Raw genomic sequence first — 20,554 nt, 5'->3', positions numbered from 1 at the left:
CTCTCATGAATATATTTAAATTTGGTGCTTATTTTGTTTAGAAACATGTGTAAGATTCCTGCGCATCACACTGCTGCACTATTAGGCACATTACGCACCTCCTGTTCCCCCTGGGCTCTGTCTAATCGCATTAATTCACACGTGTCAAAAATGGTTTCATTCAACCTCACAATTAAAATGTGGCGTGTCAGTGTTTTTTTAATGTGAGATTTGTCTCCCTCTAGTGCTCGATGAAGGTAACAGACAATTTCATTCATATTTTGTGGTGTGACAGGCAGCAAAAACAGACAGTACAGCTTAAAATGTGTTAAAATGGAGCTGCAAAACATGTTTAGCTGCATTTTAATCTGATTTTGTACAAACCCATAACAATGAATGTATAAAATGTGTTATTTTTAAGACTTGCGCTTCCAATTTCACTGAAAATGCCAGATACACAAAGGAAATAGTAGTAGCATTTTGTCTGTGTAATACCTCAGATGTCCAGGTTTATCCATTGCAAAATAACACTGAATTCTGTCTTATTCTTTCTCAAAATCCTTTGTTGACGACAGTGGATAGATGCTCCAAGGTTAAGGCAATTTGGCTGCAATTACACAATGTTTACAGATTAATTTGAACATCTAACAAAAACTGCTCACGCGTAATTTCCCCTTTTAAACTGATCACATCGACATTGACAAAAAATACTGAAGCGAAAGGCGTGTCTTTACGTACGCTGCTTTCCCTTCAGCAGCAGATGAAAGTAATTTAAAAGGTGCAAATGTATTCCAAATCAGTGGCAACAAAACAGCAGAGAGGTAGAAGCAAACATGGGATTAATTTCAGGCATTAGGTGAAGCCGTAGCTGGATCATATCTGCAGAAAGACTCGCGGGGAATATCAAAATGTGCCCGTGGGGTGCCGTCACATCCGCACTTTTTAATCCATAACAAATTAAAGACTGTGTTTACGTCTCTTTTGTACATTTTAACAGATTTGAAGAAGCCACATAAATGTCAGAATACGTGCACTGGGTTATACTTTCTTGATGTTCTAGTTTAACAGAAAAAAGTTGTTGTTTTTTATCCATCCCTGACCTATTCTTTCATTTTCTTAACGCTGCACTGTGTGACTTTTCTTGTGCATCTGCCATCTGCTCGTCTCCATGGAGATTTTGGTTTGCCTGGATTGTTATTTTGTGTGACTATCATGCATTTATTCAATCACAGGTGTTTCTTTAGCCAAAAAAAAATTAAAAAAATTGAAGTGCATGCATAACTTGGTGGTGTCTCCTGCTCGTCTCCATGGAGATACACATGTTTAATGCCTTAGTGAGGAATATTACAAGCAAAAACAGCTAAATGGACAACAGCAGAGAAGCTAAACAGTGCATTTTTACATCCCTTTTTCAATTTTGCACGTTTGAGCTCAACTACTTTGTGTTTTGGTTCATATATTTCGTTGCGTCACAGGCTCATAATATAAAAGCACATTAACATTAGCAGCTTATGTCACCTTCCTAAAATAATCCGTCTTGTTTCTATCGTGCAGCAGTGTGTCTTTGTGTGCGTTTGTCAGTAGCACACACGCGCTCATTTCATTTCATCATATCACCGTGGCATCATTAAGCACAATAGCTCAGTCTGTGATCCCATTGGAGCGTTAAGCGTCGTAATAAATGCAGTGAGAGGAGATACGTGCAGATTTGTACTACTGAATTTCACCCAGTGTCAGCCGAGCCCTATCTCTGCTGAGGGGAAGTCAACAATATAACACTGCATAATAAGAGAGCGCTAGATGACAGAATATACAGCGAGGTTAATTGTGGAGTGTTCTCTTGACATTTTGATTCATTGCAGATGTTGTGAGCTCTTGGATGTGTCTCTGTGTGTGTTTTTTTGTTTTAGATAATGCTCATTACAACAAGATCAGTTACAAAAAAAACCCCCAAAAAAACAACAACTGGTTTGTCAATGGTACTTAATAATACGAAACACTGAACATAATGTACATATTTTTAAATGTAGTTGGGAAATCAAAGCTGTGGTCAATACCTCAAGTCAAACTCAGGCCCGCGGTCCAAATCTGGCCCTCGATATAATTATATTTGGCCCGTGAGATCATATCAAACATGTGTTAGAGCTGTCCCGCCGACCGCCACGCCAGTATAATGTACGCACCTCTAATACTATGAATCCCAGAATGCTTTGCAAATGTGTTGGTGCCGACCCCCGCCGCTTCTGTTGACGCTCATTAGCATCTGCTGCCTGTCGCGTCAATCAGATTTCATCCACCCCTTCTGAATTTTTCAATGAATATTTAGTTTGGCCCACGACTTCACAGTTTTTATTTTGGCCCTTTGTGAATTTGAGTTCGACACCGCTGCTCTAAAAGTCTTATAATCATGACTAAACGCAGGTTGCCAGTGGATTAACCTGCAGATAGCGACACATACAAGTTTTTTTTTTCGCTCTCAGTTTATGGACAGGCCTCATGTGAAAGCTCAAATCACAGAAGTCACTCATTGAACTGCAGAGGCTCCACTCGCACTGATTAAAGATCGTTTAAGTAGTGAGGATTCAGATCAGAGAGAGAGAGTACTTTTAGGTTTAAACAAGAGTTGCCCAAACTTTTTTTTTTTTAATCGAGGGCTGGATTAATAAGGCTTTTAACACATTTATTTTAGGTCTGTATCACTACGCAATGTGATGTTTGAGGATATAGTGGTAGTAATAGTTTAATTCGCTCTTAAAAGTCCTGCTTATGATCAAGTCTGAGGGCCAATAAAAACTGGTCTGAGGGCCTGATTTGGTCCCCGGGCCTTAGTTTGGACACCCCTGGTTTAAACCTATTGGATTTTACGACTAAAACTGGGAACACAAATGACAAACTCATTAAGGTTCATTCTGTTTCCTGATTGGATAATTGCCTTGCGAGCCAAAACAAATTACAAACAAATTTATAACATAAATCAAAAGGGCAATGTTATTTTTAACCAAGAATAAATTAGTATTACAATTATATTCGTAAAAGCTAAAGCTGAACATGTTTATCTCACATCTGGAGGACACAAAAAGGTAATGAAAAGTAAAGACGAGGTTTAATGACCCCCCCGTCTTCCATGTTCACCAAATACTTGTCTTTATAGTCCTTAATTAAGAATACATCCACCGACTCCTTCCTGGTAACAAATTCGTGATTCCACTTTGCCTCATTAAGTCTTTCTTGTTTCTATATTTAGTCTCGTCTGAGTGAAACCTTGAGCTTTATTTAACCTTGGTTTAGGCTCGTTCTGTGATCCTAGACGGTCCCTCTTTGCCTTTTCCCCTGCAGCAGTGTGATGTGTAATGCAACGTGACAGCTGGATATTGGCTCAATGTACACGAACATGCAGAGCTCATATTCACAGCACTGATCCATAAACGCGTAGATCCTCCTCACAGTATTTGACGGGTACATAGCTGCTGTATATCTGCACGCGTTGGGTATTATAGAAATGAGAATGTGATGGCTTTCGGTGCTTTCGAGGGTCATACGTCACCCTACTGGGACACAGATGATATGACAACATGAGGACCGGGCACTGGCATCCATTTTGGCTCTGTCTCCATGGTTATTGTCTCCATAGGGGCCAATGAGTCCAGCCCAGAGCACATTGGCAGCTGATTTTTGTGCGTCCTCTGTTGACATTTATCAGGCCTCTTCTCTGTGAGCAGGCGCGCTCTTTCCCTGCACTTTTCTTCAATCCACAGTACAGGCTACACCAACCTGTGAGCGGTTTGGTTATAGGAGACGACTGAGGTGGTTCGGAGAAGATTGCACAATATTTCACAAATGTATTGATGTTTTAGTTAATGCAGTTATTTATAAGGCAGCAAAGTAAATATATTAAGGGTATTCATCTGACAGAAATGTAATTTTAAAATGAAAATATGACAAAAGGTTGATTTTATTGTTATTGTTATATAAGTTATCCTCCAAGAAAGCTGCTTTCAATGCTTACTTCCAGGTTGAGGAGAAATAGAAATACTTGGTCACAAATATACAAAATACAATACATGCAAATTTCAAGCCTTGATTTTGAGATTTTGAATTTTATTTTTTTTGTTGTTGAGATTTTTCAGACTGGTAAATTATTTTATTTTTTATTTATATTTTTATTTTATTTTATTTTTTTTTTATTTTTATATATATATATATATATAAGTGAACTATTGTGTCAAAAAGTATAGCTCTAGTTTAGGTCTGGATGACGCTCACTGCTCTGTATTTACTCACAATTATAAAAAAAATACATGTTAAAAATGGTCACATAGTAATTTTTTTAACAAGAGATCTGCTCTTTATCAAGGTTATCATTAAGATTTTGCCGATACGATACACACCTCAATACGTAGGCCATGAAATTATACATTTTTCGATACAGCGCACCGTCGATTTGATACAATACATGATATATTTCAAATCGATTCAATATGATTCAGTGAAAAATAAAGGCTTTTGTGACCCTTAATGATCAACCCCATTTTCACCAAAAATGAATATTAATTTTATAGATTATTTTTTTAAATTTAGCTTCCATTTATTGAATATGAACGTAACAATGAACATAAAGTGCAGTTTGTTTTCTGCCTTTTACCAACTAGAAAAACACATCAGACTGTTACATTGGTCAGTGTTATTCATCCACAGTTTATACGAGCTCCACATTTACATGTAATAAACGACATGTGCAGTTTAACGACTCTGAAGAATCGCAACATATCGACTAAATCACAACTGCTATGCTAAAAGTTTTTGTTAAATCACTATCTGTGCAAAGCTAATAAGAACTACACCTGTTTTAATCAACAAAACAGTGAATCAAATGTCAAATGTTCTGCATAAACAAGTTTCTTTCCTCTAAACAAGCCACACAAATGTAGCGCTGTGACAGAATAACTTGGTAAAATATGCAACAAAAATATATCGATACAGCAGCTCATGATATCGATACTGTATCATCAAATGAAACTATACGATATATCGATATTTCAATATTTTTGCACAGGCTTACTCTTTATTATGGCTAAAATGCCTTTATGAAGAGGCATTTCATCAGTTCTACAGTAAGAACAGGACGTCAATGCATCTGTTTCTATTATTAACCCATTTTAGATCAATATTTTGCTGTTTGTACTGAAAAAAAAGTAAAATATTGATCTACGCCTGTTACAGTTAAATACTCATCACACAAAAAAGAAGGTTTTTACTTTCTATGGCTGCTCTTATAATGTTTAGTGTCTAGTTACTGATTAAAAAAAAGAATTACACACACATTTGGATCTGTATTTCATATTTATATCTGTATTTCTACTGTATTGGCACTGGAAAAGATACAAAACGCCAATGAATTTCCTTTGTGTTGATCTACTTTTACACTTTGAATCTGTTAAAATGTGCCATAAAGACACGTGTGAAGGAATGAATAGCATCCTAAGTTATTTTGTGAAATGTTAAATATTCCTTATGTCTCCTTATTAAATTTTCACGTTGGCGGGAGGACGGTCACGGGAGAGCACGGCTTATCTAGACAAACCACGCGGGATGTAATCAGGGCTAAACTCTGCTCTACGCGTCTCCATGGCAACTGCTTCTAAACATAATAGCGGCTAAGAGCGGCGCAAGAGATGTCGCGTAAGAAAATCACTTACACTGGGATGAATAGGGCCTTGATTCAATTATGCTATAACTTTACTTTTCTCAATCAAGACGTCTTATTATTGGGCTAAAAATGACAGATGTAAGAAATATTGGATTCTTTTTTGGACAGTGTAATTATGGAAGTTGCGGGGAATCGGTTGACAGACGGTTTTAATACTGTATTGTCACGAAACAAAGAGGAAGTGTATTTCGGAACGCTCGAAAAAAAAAAAAAAACACCAAAAAGATTGCTAGAATTAAACTTGGAGAGCTCAAAAATGGATGGTAGCGTTCAGAATGTGTCACCCACTGAGACTTGAAAATATGAGTCAGTGTGGTGATCTTTCAAACAAACAAAAAAATGGATCCGCGCGCTGCTAGGAAAACATTCAAATTATAATGATTAACATGCAAAAATAAAATAATTGGAATGTGATTAGTTTTGCATAATGGCGCAAACTAGCCGAGGCACTTGAACAATAGAAAGTTTGATGTTGATTTACAGTTTAATAAATCAGGATGGAGGCAACAATTAACTCTGCAGGTAACTCGAGAGAAATCATTTTACTCCTGAAGCTGTACCAGATTTTGTACCATCTTAAAAATGTGAAAAACAGAACTAGTTCATTTTAAACTGTTTGCAATGTTACTTTTTCCTTTTCTTTTTGTCAATGACCATGTACAAATGCATTAATCTTACAAAAGAAAAGGTGATTTGTACCAGATTTAGCTACTGCTGCTTTCCATGTGCAGACTCTGTGCAGGTGAACGCACATTAAAATACACATTTCAATACGATTACATTATAAGACAAACAGTTCATCATAAACTTTAGCTGGAAAATACAATAAATGTCCCAAATGTCCACTACAGGATGTTTCCTAAAGTCCAAACCAATTCAAAAAATCTATTATGTGCAGGTTTTTACAGTGAAACAGAACAATATAAATTAACTAGACACATTTGATTATCTAAAATGTACTTTTTCAAATTTCCAGTGAAATTTTTCAAATCTACAGACCATTTCAGACTGTCTGGAGCCGATTCCACTGCCTGATGGTTTAAAATGAAAAATCTGCCTGAGACTGAGCGGATCGGGGAGTTTGTTCAGAAGAGAGCTCCAAAGTTATTCATCACTTACCTTCTGCGTTCCAAGCGTCCACATTTTTCACCACAGAGACCAGTCTGGAGTTTTGCTGTGACTGTAAAGTTAACAACAACTAGCATGTTAACACACATTTCCTGATTATTGTACAATGCAGTGGACTTTTACCTCAAGAGCTGCTTTTACATTATATCTGTGCTGTGGCAAGACACGTTTTGCTCAATTACATGGAAAAAAATGAGGTACAGGGCCTTTGACTGTAACATTCTGGCAGAATACTTGGCAATACTACAATACTTACTACTACTACTAATATGCTATTACTGTCAGAAAGTTAGTTGGTTCTCAGTCTGCATTAACAAAACAATGTGTCATGTCTTGAATCTAAATATGTGTATCCACTTCAGACGATCCCTACGCTGATCCCTGTGATGTTTATGTTCTATATCTAACAGTTCTTCTCAAAATATTATTCATGATTTAAAGTGGATTAGCCGCAAAATATTCAGACTAAGCCACACTAAACTACTGGCCAGAAATGTTCAGCACCCTGGAGAGTTCCTTCACTAATGTCATACTGTACGAAAAATCCTCTCTGAAACTGCAAATGTGAGGCAAATTAGTTTAAATGATCAATGTTTGGCTTTTTTTGTTCATTGTAAAGTTTTGAGATAATTGTGATTGGGTTTGATTTCCTATTTCAAAAAAATTACCTGCAGAATAGCAATTAATCACATTTTAATCAAGATTGAGATGCAGGTATTTCTCATTCTCAGTGATAAACTTGGCTTCAGAAGTTAATCTCTCCAGTCAGAACAAGCAGGAGTTCAGTTGTTTTCGTGTCTTGAACCCGACCAACCACAATTGTGCAATCAGATTTGGGTTTTTTTTCAGTAATGCACGTGAAACTAAGGAGCTCACTGGTCATTTACAAACAAAGTGACATTTCTCTCACCCCATATTAGTGCTTTGCTCATAGATTATTATTATTATTGCAGGTTTCTACAGGATCAGACAAGTAAATAAATCTTAATTCTATACTCAAAGCTACTTACATCAATATTCCCTTTTTAAAATCCCTGTAATTTAACATTTTTGCATTGTATATTAATTCAAATCCTAAAGTTTAAGGATCAAAAGGTAACCACAGAGACACCAAGTTAAGAAGATTTCATTTGAGTGTTTTCATTGCGTCACTGTGCGTTGTGTTGCTGTGAGCCTTTCCCTGTGCAGTGAAGTAAATGACAGCTCCAGTCCTCCATTCAGAATTCAGATAAAAGCCAGGCTGACTCACATGTTGAACCGCTTCTGCTTATCTCTTTAGCACCACAGAAACGCTAAACACTCAAAGGACAGTAAATATAACCCCCAAAGTGGCAAGTAGTCAGCAGTTTTTAATATATCGACTCAGTCCTGGTGGTGACAGATGACATAACATGCATCGTCTAGAATATTATAGAAAAATAACATTTCTCTGTGCAAGGTAAACAAGGACACTTAAAAACTCAAGAGTGGCCAACGATGCAATGTACAAATTTAAATTAAACTAAGACAGACAGCACGGTTCTGTAAGTCCTTATCCGGTAGAATTATCCCATAGTAAACAAAGTTGTAAAGGCAGCTTACAATTGTTGACCTCATAAAATAAGTCAAATATACAGTGTCAAACTCCTATATTTGACATCAAAATAGTACATGACTAGTGAAAGTATAGCAAAATTAACATGAAATTTCAGATTCCTAAGTGTTGCATTATCAGTTGCAATGTTTTTTCTACATTGGCTTACAGCTAACCTACAACAAAAGACCCCAAACACTTAACTTCACAGACATCCTGTGGACACGAGTGGGCTTTATCACGTAACCACAGATTGTTTTGAATAGAGATTGCATTGTCAGCTATTTATGTGCTGCCGGCGTGTGTTCTATCTAGGCACTTCCCCTGATCTGAAAAAGTGGCAATTAAAAAGACTACTCCAGAAATGTAACATACAATCACAAAATGATATGTCACAGATTACAAGTAAAAAAGTGTACCGTAACCCACCTGTCCGGGTCACTAATGTGTCTGTGCAAAGACAGTGCAGGGACATGTGGAGGGAGGGGGACTGAAAAGGTAAATAAAACCACGTGACCTCATCATGTCCCACCCACAGCGTAACAGCTGGACTCAGTAAAGTGCACTTCATCTGCCTGTCCCACACTCTGGTAATGCTTTAAAATAAGCACAATAACATGAGTGCTATGTCCTGTTCTCTATCACAGCAGAGACAGGACACAGCCGAAGTCTCTTGTTGACATTTGACAACTGCGTGTTGTTCATTCAGAGGAAAGTCTTGACACAAACCAGCATGCTGGTTTACAGTGCTCAGTCTCCACCGTTTAACCATTAAACAAACCACAACCACTGCGGTGAGCGTCCTATGTGCAAAATCACAGTTATTTGTTATTTCCTCCTGCTACAGCCCCAGTGCAGAGACGTGGTCTAAGTCTGATCTGCTTGGCGTCAGAGAGCACAAACCAGAGGACTCACAGCTGACTCCAGTATCAGACCAGCCTCTGTGCTTGATGTCCATGTCCTGTCTGAATGCTACCTGATCCTCCCATCACTCTTCACTGGGCCCAGGTCAGATTTGGGGTCTGGAGACAGGGAGCTCCATGTGGTCTGTGAACACAGCATCAGTGCACTGCAGGAGGAAGTCTGAGTGGCACACATGTCCCCAGTAACCCAAAACCCCTCCACAAGGCTGTCCAGCCAGGCCTCTAGAGGCTGCCCTACCAGCTGAGCGTTTTGTTGGGCTTTGAGCATGGCTGGCTCCTGAGGGGGAAGCTTCAGCACGGAGCTTAGCTGATCAAAGCTCTGCTCCAGATATTGGTTACCAGGAGGCCCTGCCAGTAGCCAGCTGTCCTCTCCTGTAACCAAACACACCCAAGGAGTTAGCTCAGATCTGACAGTTTAAATGTGCGCTGCACATCATGTGTGGGCTTTACCTTTGCGCAGTGGCTCCTTTCCTTTAAAGGTCAGAGGCAGGACTAAGAACTGCACTTGTGCGATGCGCTCCCACTGCTTGAGTACCCTGACCGTCCAGATGCCCGGCCGCAGAGGGTGCTGTAGTGGTGGTCTGTACTGGGTGTACTCTGCATCCACATCCACTGTGATGTCATAAGACGCCGCCACCACCAGAGCCGGGTCAATCCACACTATGGTGGCTGTGAGGTTGGGCCCTCGAGCCCATTTCTGCACTGCAAATGGCTCATCCATTGGGCCAATGATACCACCAAAGTTACGAAAGATTCTTTCTTTTAGATCCCACTCTGTGCCAATCTGTGTGAGAAAACAAATCATGTTTATTGCTATTCCAAACATATAAATTATTAATTTCTATTACTATCAGTTATCCAAGAATATTGTTGTTGCAATACTGAAATAATCATTAAACTGCACATACCTCCAGGCTCTTGAGCCTCTCAAACTCTTTCAGGTCATTTTCAAAGACCAGTGTGGCCTGTGGTACCGCCCACATCTCCAGAGTCTCCCTGACCAGTGAGCCTACAGCCTGGACCTCCTGCAGAACCAGGTAGCCCTGGAAGCGATCATAGTGGAAGTATACATGCACCGACACCGGGAAACCAACTGGCTCAAACCTGTCAACAGGAGCAAAGCCAATCAGTGCCATGTTTTTCAACCCGTGTCTGTACAAACATATGCTGGGAAATGTGCTGACCTGCAAGAGTCCATGTTCTGAGTGGTTCTGAGGTTGTTGAGGGAGAGGCGAAAAAAGGATGAGTAGGCAGTGAGAGCCACGTCACTCAGGGAGCCCACGCCGTCCAACTGCTCAAAGACACTCTCCCAGTACGCCTTCACCGCCACTGTGCCTGGAGCGTACTGCCCGTACAGGTGCGTGTCCAGGATGTCTATGGCCTCCTGGTTCACTGACGACTCAAACTTACGAGCGAAGAAGGTTGGACGTGCCAATTGCTGTGGAAAATGACAACAAAAATGTAAAAAAAAGTTGCTGAAAACTTTTATATAACAGGGTATTTATTCTACACACCTGGATGCGAATGAGATCTTGCGGTTTGAAGTCATTGGGTGAGCAGCCGCACCAATCCACAATGTGTTTATACTGGCATTTACAGCCCAGCTTCCTGTTCCAGTTGGTGACACGCAGGTTATTGTCTATGAGAGTGTCACACATGTGGCTATTTCCCAGCACAGTGTGGAAGAAGGACTGCGGGGGAAGATACAGACACAGAAATAAACATTTTGCTTGATCAAACCGGATCTTTGTGGTGTCAGAGGGACTTTACGACAAACTCCAGCACCCTCAAAAAACCTTACATAAATACTTTAAAATCACTGAGTGGGAAAACCCAAATGTCACAACTCTAAAAGCACCAGACGAGAGCAATGCAAGCGGAGCACCTCCTGAGACGTTGGAGTAAAAAATAAACCCTTTAAACAGCATCCTCTACTGCTCCGACTGTGCTGACACTTTTATACATCAAACGGTCAATGCCACTATAGGATAACTACACCTTCACTCGCAAGGACCACACCACAACAATAACATACGATAAAGATATTTATAGATGATACGGATAGATGTGGAGGCTGGGTAGAGATTCAGGGCGGGGGCTCTGTCTCAGGCGGACAGCCCAGCCGATTCAGAACCCCTTTCCCTCTCTGTAGATGGTGAGATCTTGGGACTGAAAGATGAACAAGAGACATTGGATGGGAAGGAGGGGTCAAGACAGTGGAGACAGACGGTGTTGCCAGGATAGATTGTGTAATATAAATAGGGCTTCTAGGTAATTAGAGGTGTGGTTAAGGTGGAGCAAAAGGATGTTGATATGTGGTCTTGCTCCTCTCATATTAACTCCCTATAATTAGTATTAATAAAGACTTATTCATAATGAGCATATTGTTTATTCAGAATAATTTATTATAACCAGTCACTATTAATTCAAGAGCCTGTGCCTGATTTGAAACCATGAGTCAGGTTTTAGTTTGACCTTTTAGATCCAGCCACTTAGTCCTTTTTGACACTGTGATATTGCACCATGACACAGAATCAAGTGTCTGGGATAGTTTCATGCAGTCGTTTCCGCCAACCTCTCTAATCTCTGCCTACAATTTGCATTTTTGTCACTCTTGAACATACACCATGACAGAAAATCAAGTGTGTGATGTTTGGTTTCCCATGATTCTTATTAACAATGTGCCTGATTGGACAGAAAAGGTGACCCTGCCATAGCTTCTCTATTAGACATTACCTGAGAAGATGTGTAAACTGAATAGATTATATTTTACAATTTTTATTTTTATCTTATTCAACAGCTTTTACCAAACAATGCATGCTGTAAAGAGCATTCATGTTGACAAGAATAAATTAAATCTTTGTTCATGCTGTATTAAGAGGTGGATTATGCAACATTCTGCTGGAGGGTCTGTCAACTGCCTGTCTCTATGGAGATGCTTCTTGCCTGGAATGTTCCACAGTATAGCATTAAACGTATCTACATTAAGACAAGCTGGTGTCTATACCAGGCCAAGTTACAGGTCAGATCTATGGAGAAGCTATGAACACACTGTAAGAACACATGTTTTTCAGGATATTTTCTGCATTAAAACACCTCAAATTGAATAAATGAAAGATGGATAAATTAAATGCCATACTGTGCAACATTCCTGGTAAAGCAATAACATCTCCATAGGAAAAAAAAAAGATCAGAAAAGTCATAGTGCACCAACAGGGCTAATTACAATGTAGTATTTTCAAACTGTCTTCTGCCCACAAACCCAGAGCTCTGGGCGATGGGTGTGTTTACCTCGGCCGGCAGCAGCGCGTAGGTGTAAAACAGCTTGAGCCCTGTCACCAGAGGGTCTTGGGAGCTGATGACGTACTCCACGAAGCGGCGGGTGAGAGCAAACCAGTCGGAGCCCCCGGACACCTCCAGACCCTCCGGAATGTGCCGCTCGCCCAGACGCCACATGTGGTTATCGCACTCGTGAAACAGTCGATCCAGGCCCTGCTTCTTAATAAACCTGAGGGAGGGATTAAAAAAAGTTGTTGATTTTCCCCTACTGTTGAAGGTGTAATATAAAGAGGGTAATCCATACACACCTGGTGTTCTCTCTTCCGTGGGACTTGAGGAAGTTTTTGTCTCGGTTTTGTGAAAGGAATGAGACCAATTCAGTGTTTGTTCTGCCGTAAAATAATAGAGACATATTCAGTACAACGTAAAACTAAGCATACAGTAGAATGCAAATGTAGTGGTAATGAAAAATGCAAACAGTTTATTTATAATTCTATATCTTAGGGACAGACTGAGACCACTGTGTGCTGGCTGCATCCAATTATAAGTCATTTTTGTCATCTGCAAACCAGGAATTAAGGCTGGTGGGCTGTTACTGTGCTAGTTGTTGTTAGCATTACCATCCACTCAGGCCTCTGAAAGTTGTGAAAAGTTCTAATAAACTCATCATAGTGAATAATTAGAATGAACTAGATGTCTTTCGCACAATTTTCTGCAAAATTAAGGTACAGCGCCTTCAATGTCATACTTGTTGTTCCTGACAGATCCTGTGGCAAATTGACAGTGTGTGGGCATTTTGTCTTGCGTAGTGACACAACAAAAAGGGGTCCTCAAAATGACAACCACCTCCCCTGAACCCATCACATCACAATAATGAAAACAATTAGAAAAACTACAGCTGAAGACCCACCTGGTTGGGAAATCAGTGCCGCTCAGATTGATGAAGAAGTCCCATTTCCAGTCCAGCATTGCGAGCAGGTCCTGCATGCTGCGGAGGTAAGCCTTCAAAAGACTGGCACCTCCCCAGATGGTGACCATGCGCCATGGTGTGGCCCGGATGTTTGGATACTGCTGTGCAATCTGCAGCACCTCCCTGTGCATGTAGCCTGAACGCTGTGAGGGCAGGCAAATGTTAGGGAGGATATTAAATGGAGCATAATTAATTAAAGGTCATAATATGTTTCATTCAGGCCTTTTAAATATTTCTGACTCCTGCATTGACATTTCACATTTTTAACATACAATAATGTCTATTTTCTTTCAGACAGCCATTTTTCAGATTGCAGTAATTGCTTGCTTTATGTACCTGTCACCCTCTGCTGTTAATTGTGGGAAGTGGACAAAGCTTAATAGACCTGAAGCACTACTGTTTGTACTGTGATGATAAATTAGTGAACTGCTTTCTACATTTATGGCCACTGAAATGATCAACCTCAGATATGCGAGAAAAAGAGATGCTGAATCTTAAGGGGCTTTAAACTTTAAATTAACTGTGATGACGTGATTAAATTAGGTCGACTAGAACAAAATATAAGGACCTTGGAAATGTTAACGTTAATTTAATATAACTTTTCTGGTGAGAGGTTTGCCAACTTATTATGTTCATGAATATTAATGCTTATTGCTACTGCTTTGCTAGAATGTTCCACAGCATGGCATTACATTATCTATTTCCATGGAGACAAGCAGGAGACGCCACCAGGAAAAGTTACAGACCACAGTGTGCACGATTTTCAAGTTTTACTGTAATAAAATAAATACAAGAAAGATATGCATTGCTATACTGGCAAACATTCCAGGTAAAACAATATCACCTACATGATGACAAGCAAGTAGCGGATCATCCACTAGAAAAGGTACACAGTGTTCGTTTAATGTGAATTGTGTCCTTTGATGTTTTATTATACAAAGATTATAACCAAAATTAAATTGCTGTTTCAAATAGATGAAAAGCTGGCAGCTATTGTTCTAGCTTCTCTCCATTCACTCAGCATTTTGCCTTTAGATGGATGAGGTGCCACTGCTGTGTCCTGGTGACGCTCTTAATTCCTCTCTGCCTTTGCCTCACTGCTTTGGTTTCACAACGCGACACTCTCAAGAGAAGCGGTCAACCTTTCTGGATGAACAGGTGCACTGGTGACACACTGCGGACCACACACACCTGTGCCCCTGGTGACCAGACCTTTGGGCAGCTCATGACAGCACTTTTCCTCAGCTAAATCCAGCCCCTAAGAATAAGCACTCCTCTCTCTATCCAGGCTAATCCCTTTAACCACACTGAGGGACTGCGCAGATAAGTATAACCCCCAGAATGCAGAAGAAGGAAACTGAGTATGCAGCAACAGCACTATGTAACATTTACAGCTTGTCTGATGACATTGCTTTGTCTGAAATAGGGTTGTTAAAAGTACTGAAAATAAAAACCTAATCAATACCAAAAGTATCAAAACTAGATACTCATTTGAGCAAGTATCAATACTACAGAAAATCACAACAGAACAAAACTTTAGCAAGTATAAGATTTCATGGTAACAAAGAAAATACCATTACTTTCAGGATGAAAATAACATTCTATTACTTAAAAAAAAACATTGTGGTATCAAAAACAGTATTGAGTATTGATTCAATTGCTTAGTATTGAAATAGAGTTTGACACATTCCAGACCAGACAATGCTAAAATTTCAAAGTTTGGTATTCAAGTTATACCTCTTTGGAGACACAAGGCCACCGGCATACTACGGAATATTCCAGGCAAAGCAATAACAATGTCTTGTAGAAAAGTATGTGGCGTACCCTCTACCAGAAAAGTTCCACAGCTAAGATTTCTGAAAAGATCTTGAAAGTGCTCCTGTGCATCTTCTCCTAGATTTGTCCTGATCATTTCAGCCTGTCACTTCCTTCCTTCAAAATAAAGCATCTGCTTGCGTAAACAACCATGCTGCAAATTTGCCTTTTCAACAAGCTTCACTCCCCACAGTTGCCAGCAGAGGGAGCAAAATAAATGCTCAAGTCATAAGCAAGTTCTGCAATACAATTTGTTCTGTATAACTGTTTTATATATAGACATTTACATTATTTTAGATAAAAAAAATAAGACATAAACATAATAGGGAGGTAAATTAAATGGTGCTGTATAGTCTATAGTAGCTGCTTACCTTGTCCACATGAATGTAGTAGTAGTGGTCCTTATGGTATATGGCCTTAATGAGGCGCTTGAGCTGTCGCACCGCTCGCCCATGTACCATCAGGACAAATGCCACTCGCACAGGGTTCTCCACCTTTAACAAGCTGTTGTCAAGCTCACCAAAAGCCTGCACTGGATTTGAGATACCTGAGAAGAGTAAAACAAGCAGAATTCACTTAGTTACCAAAACACATAACACATAATATGTGATGCTACTTTCTCAAGTAATTTTACACACAACGGCTCCATTGTGTTTTTGTCAAGAAGGATTTTCCAGCCATAATTAGATTTGGGGGTAGGGTCATCTTACAAGTAAAACGTGCTGTTCTAAATTAAATCACAATGGCTGTAGTTTGATGAAACATTTGTGTTTCAGTGTCTATGATACAGTTGAAGATAAATCTCTACTGACGTAAACAAGTGCACTCTCCCTGTACCTCTCCTGTCCCATTCATTAAGTGTGTGCAGTGAAGCCTCACCGAGCTGAGGGCAGTACTGGGGCAGTTTGTGGGGCATGAGCTGTCCGGCCTGATGCTGACACACCAGGTTGGCGATCTCCTGTCTGCACTGCTGAGACATTGCTCGGTGCAAGGCCGACAGAGCGTCCTTGCCTGTGATGTCACACTTGGGAACAAAGTCGCTACTGGAAGCCTGGTGGGCCCCATCCACACTGCCCGTCTCCCCTGGGATGGCGGGCAGCCTAACCCCCTCAGCGGCACTCCGTGTGTCGCTCAGGTTCCTACTGCTGGAGGGGTCATGGGGCTCTGGGAGGCTCTTCTGTCGAGGTCGAGCTCCCTTGCGGCTGGTGACCCTCCTCAGGGCGCTGGCCGCCGTGCCCCCTGTACGCTCTAACCTGCTGCTCCATCTGCCCCTGCTCCTCCCGGGCACAGAGTTCTGCTTCTCCCAAAGGCCACTGTCTCTCTTTGGGTCCTGGTTACTATGGTCAGGCAGCTTGGAGCGGCGTGTCTTTCTCTGTAACAGTAAAAAGGACAAAATGCACCATTCAGATAAAATGCTGACACAATGTCCACAAACAGAAGGAAATAGTGATGCATCACAAACATCAGCACTAAGACAACAGGCTAAAGAGCCCAGAGGCACATGCATGTGTTTACACGCTTGACTTTTCAGAGGCTATTTTTAGTTGTAATTTTGTGAAGCCATTGCACTGAAACATGAATCACTATCTTCTTCTGTAGCCTTGTTGTGTCTGTTCCTAATACTAAACATCTCTACAATCCCCAAACATAAAATAATGATCACTTCTTTTCTACATAATTACCCCAAACCCTTAAATCTGCACCAAGAAGACGACGTCAGAAATATGCACTGCATCTACTGCATAAGCTGCCTTAGGCTGTTGGAAAAAAACATGGAGAAATGTCCATTATGTGCTTAAGCACCAAGTGTGCACACTGTTCACCACTTAAAACCATATGAACACAAAGAAAATTCATTTTTTGAGAGCATCCAGAGAGCCTGAAATCCTTTAAAGCCGTTAAAATCACCTGTCTATTTGGCATAGTGCGCACAAAGGGCCCTTCAGAATGAGCTCTGAAAATGAGGCTCTGAAATACAGTGAGTGGGCTGTGTGCTGTGCTTCTGTCAGACGTGTTGCAAAACGTGGGCTCTCCCGCTCTGCTGCTGGCACCTGAACACCTCACCCACTATTCTAGTCAACTTTATTTATTTTAACCAGACTCATGGTCCATTTAAAATAGACAAACACAGCGACAGCATGTGGTGTAACACGGAGCCACATCATTAGACTGACCACACAGTTTGAGTCTAACAGGAAAGCACGACATGTGCTTATTGGAAATGGCAAAGGGCTATTTTTAAATATTAGTATGTATTTCAATGGAGAGTTTCAGACGATGCCCAATATCTATTTCCCCAACAGATCAGAGAAATGCCATAGAGCACTGCACAAATATAAGTATAATACTTATGCACCTATGCAATTCTATATTGAACCAATTCCAATATATTTTTAATCAAGCCAATCATTTAAGGTTTATTTTTTGTTTAAGTTTTTCATAGATCACAACTCTCCATTTTTATTGCTTTGAATCAACACAAAGAAAAAACTCACTCTAGAAAATCAATGTGTGCTCATAGTTTCTTAATGAATTGAAAAGCCTCTGTGTCGTATCTATTGGTTAACATTAATTTCTCTTATCCGCCATTTCCACCACTATATTTAATTAAATCCACTGTGTGAAAATGGACAAAGGCAGGCCTGTCTGTTGCTTTACAATCATAGCAAACTGGAACCTTATCATAAAATGTCATCGGCTGAAATGGAAAGCACCAGGATGAGTTTTGTGAAAATCCTTCCCGATATACTAACCAGATACAGGTAACTAGCTTAATCAAATGTGTTAAATAGGAGAGTTATAGAGCTAATATAAAATTGTACTGGATTATCGTAGTTTTACCAGGTTACTGTAATATAATAAATATTGTGTAGGGCTGTAGTTATTTTGTCAGTCTATTGTGTTTCAGTCAACCAAAATGTGTATTAGTCAATTGATCACTTTATTTACATGATAAGAATTCATATGGGACAACAGAAGAAAGAAGGAAATAGTGAGTGGGCTGAAGATTTGAATTTCTTTCGTCGACTACAGCTCTAACATTGTGTGCAGGTTTGTATTGTAGGAACACAACACTCTGATGTTCCACACTATGGCATTAAACATATTTAACTAGCATTTTGTTCATTAAAGGTGTTTTAATGCTCTAAAATACCTTAAAAATACATGACATCCATTCCTATTGTGAGCAGGGTTGCTAGTCCACAGATCTAACCTGTAACTGGGCTTGGCTGTACCGCCTACTCCAAGGAGATCATTTATCTATGTCATACAAAGGAAAGTTGATGAAATTATGTAATTAATTATAGACAAGCAGACTATGTTTATGCTGTCATGGGTCGTTCATGATGGGGTTTCAACAGAAACATGTCATTGTCACAATTGACTTGGAATAATAAATGTTTCATGCTTTTCCTGTTTTACCAACTGGGTGAACCATTGCAACAGAACATGCAATAGTGTTGCCTCAATACTAAAATTAACAAATTGATTTTAATACTAAGGAATAGACCTGATACTCAATACCAACTCAATATTATAATAATAAAAAACAATCCTTATTAAGACAATAAACACATTCTTTTGTATAAACATCAGGCCTTATATTGGTATAATCACTCAGTCATCCAGGTAGGTTCCATAGTGGTCCATAGACATATACTAGTCTATGTGGTCTTATACTTGTTCTGATACAGCACAAGATCCTTCTAAAGCTGCTCAGGAAAGGTTCATTTCTGTCCTGTGAATGTGGCTTATAGTATCGATACTTGTTTAAATGAGTATCTAGTTTCAACACTAGTTTTAATATTGATTAGTATCTGACTTTCAATACTTCTAACAACCCTAATAGGCAACAACAACTCGAAAGTAGCTCATGACTGACTTTTGTGGCTCTATATCTGGTCCCAAAGTTGTTTCCCATGCTTGGCTCTGCCTTAGCCTGCAGGCACTGATGATGTGTGTCATATGTGCCACGACAGAACCTCTCCATGTACATAGTGTATTCATGTTGATCATTGTATATTGGATGCTTGGCTGGAGACTTGTCAGCTTGGTTTGCAGCAGTTTCAGGGTGGAGAAACTTCAGCTGTTGCATCACTGGCTGCAACTCTGTGGCTATGGCTCTAGCCTGACCACTAAAGGGTGGGTTGTTTCTGTCAATGTTACTCCTGCCTCTGCAAGGATCATGTTTAATCACTAGGTGTGGATTAAGCTCTACAACTTTATCCTAAGCTTTCACCAGAGCGTTGTAACTGTAGGTAACTTCGTAGCAAAGTGTAACGTGTCTGTGTGGAGTTATACAGACGTGACATGACCGGCCCTGCGATAAGAAACAGTTTGGCAGAAGCACTACAGTTTTGTCAACAGGCGAACTGACTAAAATGCTAACATGCTAACTCCGCTACAGCCAGTGCGGTACAGTGGGCTACATGCTAACGTTCAAGTAGCGGTGTTCTCAGTGCAGCAGACAAAAAACACGGGCTTACCTCGGCCTCGCCCTCCTCCAGACTCCTCAGACTCCATACCACCAGCCCCTGGATCAGGAGGATGGTCAGCGCCGCGGCTATGGCCAGTTTATATCGCCGGAGCAGCTTCTGGACGCGAGCGCTGGCCACCATTTTTTCCGTTTTTTCTTCTGGCGCGCGCATACTCCATTGCGCGGTCACGAGACGCCGTAGACGCACCATCCGCACGCGCCAGCCTCGAACAACCCCCGAACCCCTTCAAATTACACGAGATTTAATTAAAAAATAGCTCTAAAAGTCTGTAATGTATTGGCAGACTTTCTAACTTCCAACGGGGCTTAGTCAAAGTTTTAAAAAATAGCCAACAAACTTAACCTTTTCTCCATTGAAACCGGTCAGAGCGTTGAAATCACATATGGGCTCGTCACAAAGCGCACGAGGGTTTAATAAATGGGCGTGCACAGAGATTTGTTTAGGCGTAATTGTGTGACAGTTTGAAATTAATAAGGCTTAATGTGATAGCAGTGACGCAAAACGTAAACAAAACAAACAGAAAGTCGGCGTTGCCATAGTGACGCTCCATGAATACTAATGGGACAGTTTTGTTTCTTTGTGAGGAGTGAAATCATCTCAGGACGGGACAATCCCCCCCCCTCCTACCTCCTGTCTCCGGGGAAACCAGACTCTAAACCAAGAATCTGGTGAGGGTAGAGA

The 20,554-nt window shown here is 40.3% G+C and overlaps 2 protein-coding genes across 2 annotated transcripts in view; both read right to left on the bottom strand.

Moving 5' to 3' along the window:
* atp2a1 (ATPase sarcoplasmic/endoplasmic reticulum Ca2+ transporting 1) overlaps positions 1-20,554 on the bottom strand; it is a 147,979-nt gene that overhangs the window by 81,293 nt on the left and 46,132 nt on the right. The gene's annotated exons all lie outside the window — the stretch shown is intronic.
* xylt2 (xylosyltransferase II) lies at positions 8,147-20,060 on the bottom strand. The gene is made up of 11 exons (XM_033970953.2): positions 19,862-20,060; positions 16,254-16,746; positions 15,746-15,921; positions 13,500-13,702; positions 12,898-12,978; positions 12,602-12,818; positions 10,825-11,001; positions 10,495-10,748; positions 10,219-10,414; positions 9,761-10,094; positions 8,147-9,682 (listed from the first exon to the last, which is right to left on the bottom strand). The coding sequence occupies exons 1-11, from the start codon at positions 20,021-20,023 to the stop codon at positions 9,360-9,362; spliced, it is 2,616 nt and encodes an 871-aa protein (XP_033826844.2). The 5' UTR covers positions 20,024-20,060; the 3' UTR covers positions 8,147-9,359.

This window comes from Periophthalmus magnuspinnatus, chromosome 8, assembly GCF_009829125.3.
Source record: "Periophthalmus magnuspinnatus isolate fPerMag1 chromosome 8, fPerMag1.2.pri, whole genome shotgun sequence".
NCBI lineage: Eukaryota > Metazoa > Chordata > Actinopteri > Gobiiformes > Gobiidae > Periophthalmus > Periophthalmus magnuspinnatus.
This window is presented reverse-complemented; position numbering and strand designations above follow the sequence as displayed.

Excerpts from the sequence above, each read along its gene's own strand:
- xylt2 (XM_033970953.2), bottom strand. The coding sequence starts at position 20,023 with ATGCGCGCGCCAGAAGAAAAAACGGAAAAAATGGTGGCCAGCGCTCGC. Across the intron at positions 16,747-19,861 it reads TGGAGGAGGGCGAGGCCGAG|AGAAAGACACGCCGCTCCAA; the intron begins GTAAGCCCGTGT and ends TTACTGTTACAG. Across the intron at positions 10,095-10,218 it reads AGAGGCTCAAGAGCCTGGAG|ATTGGCACAGAGTGGGATCT; the intron begins GTATGTGCAGTT and ends TTTCTCACACAG.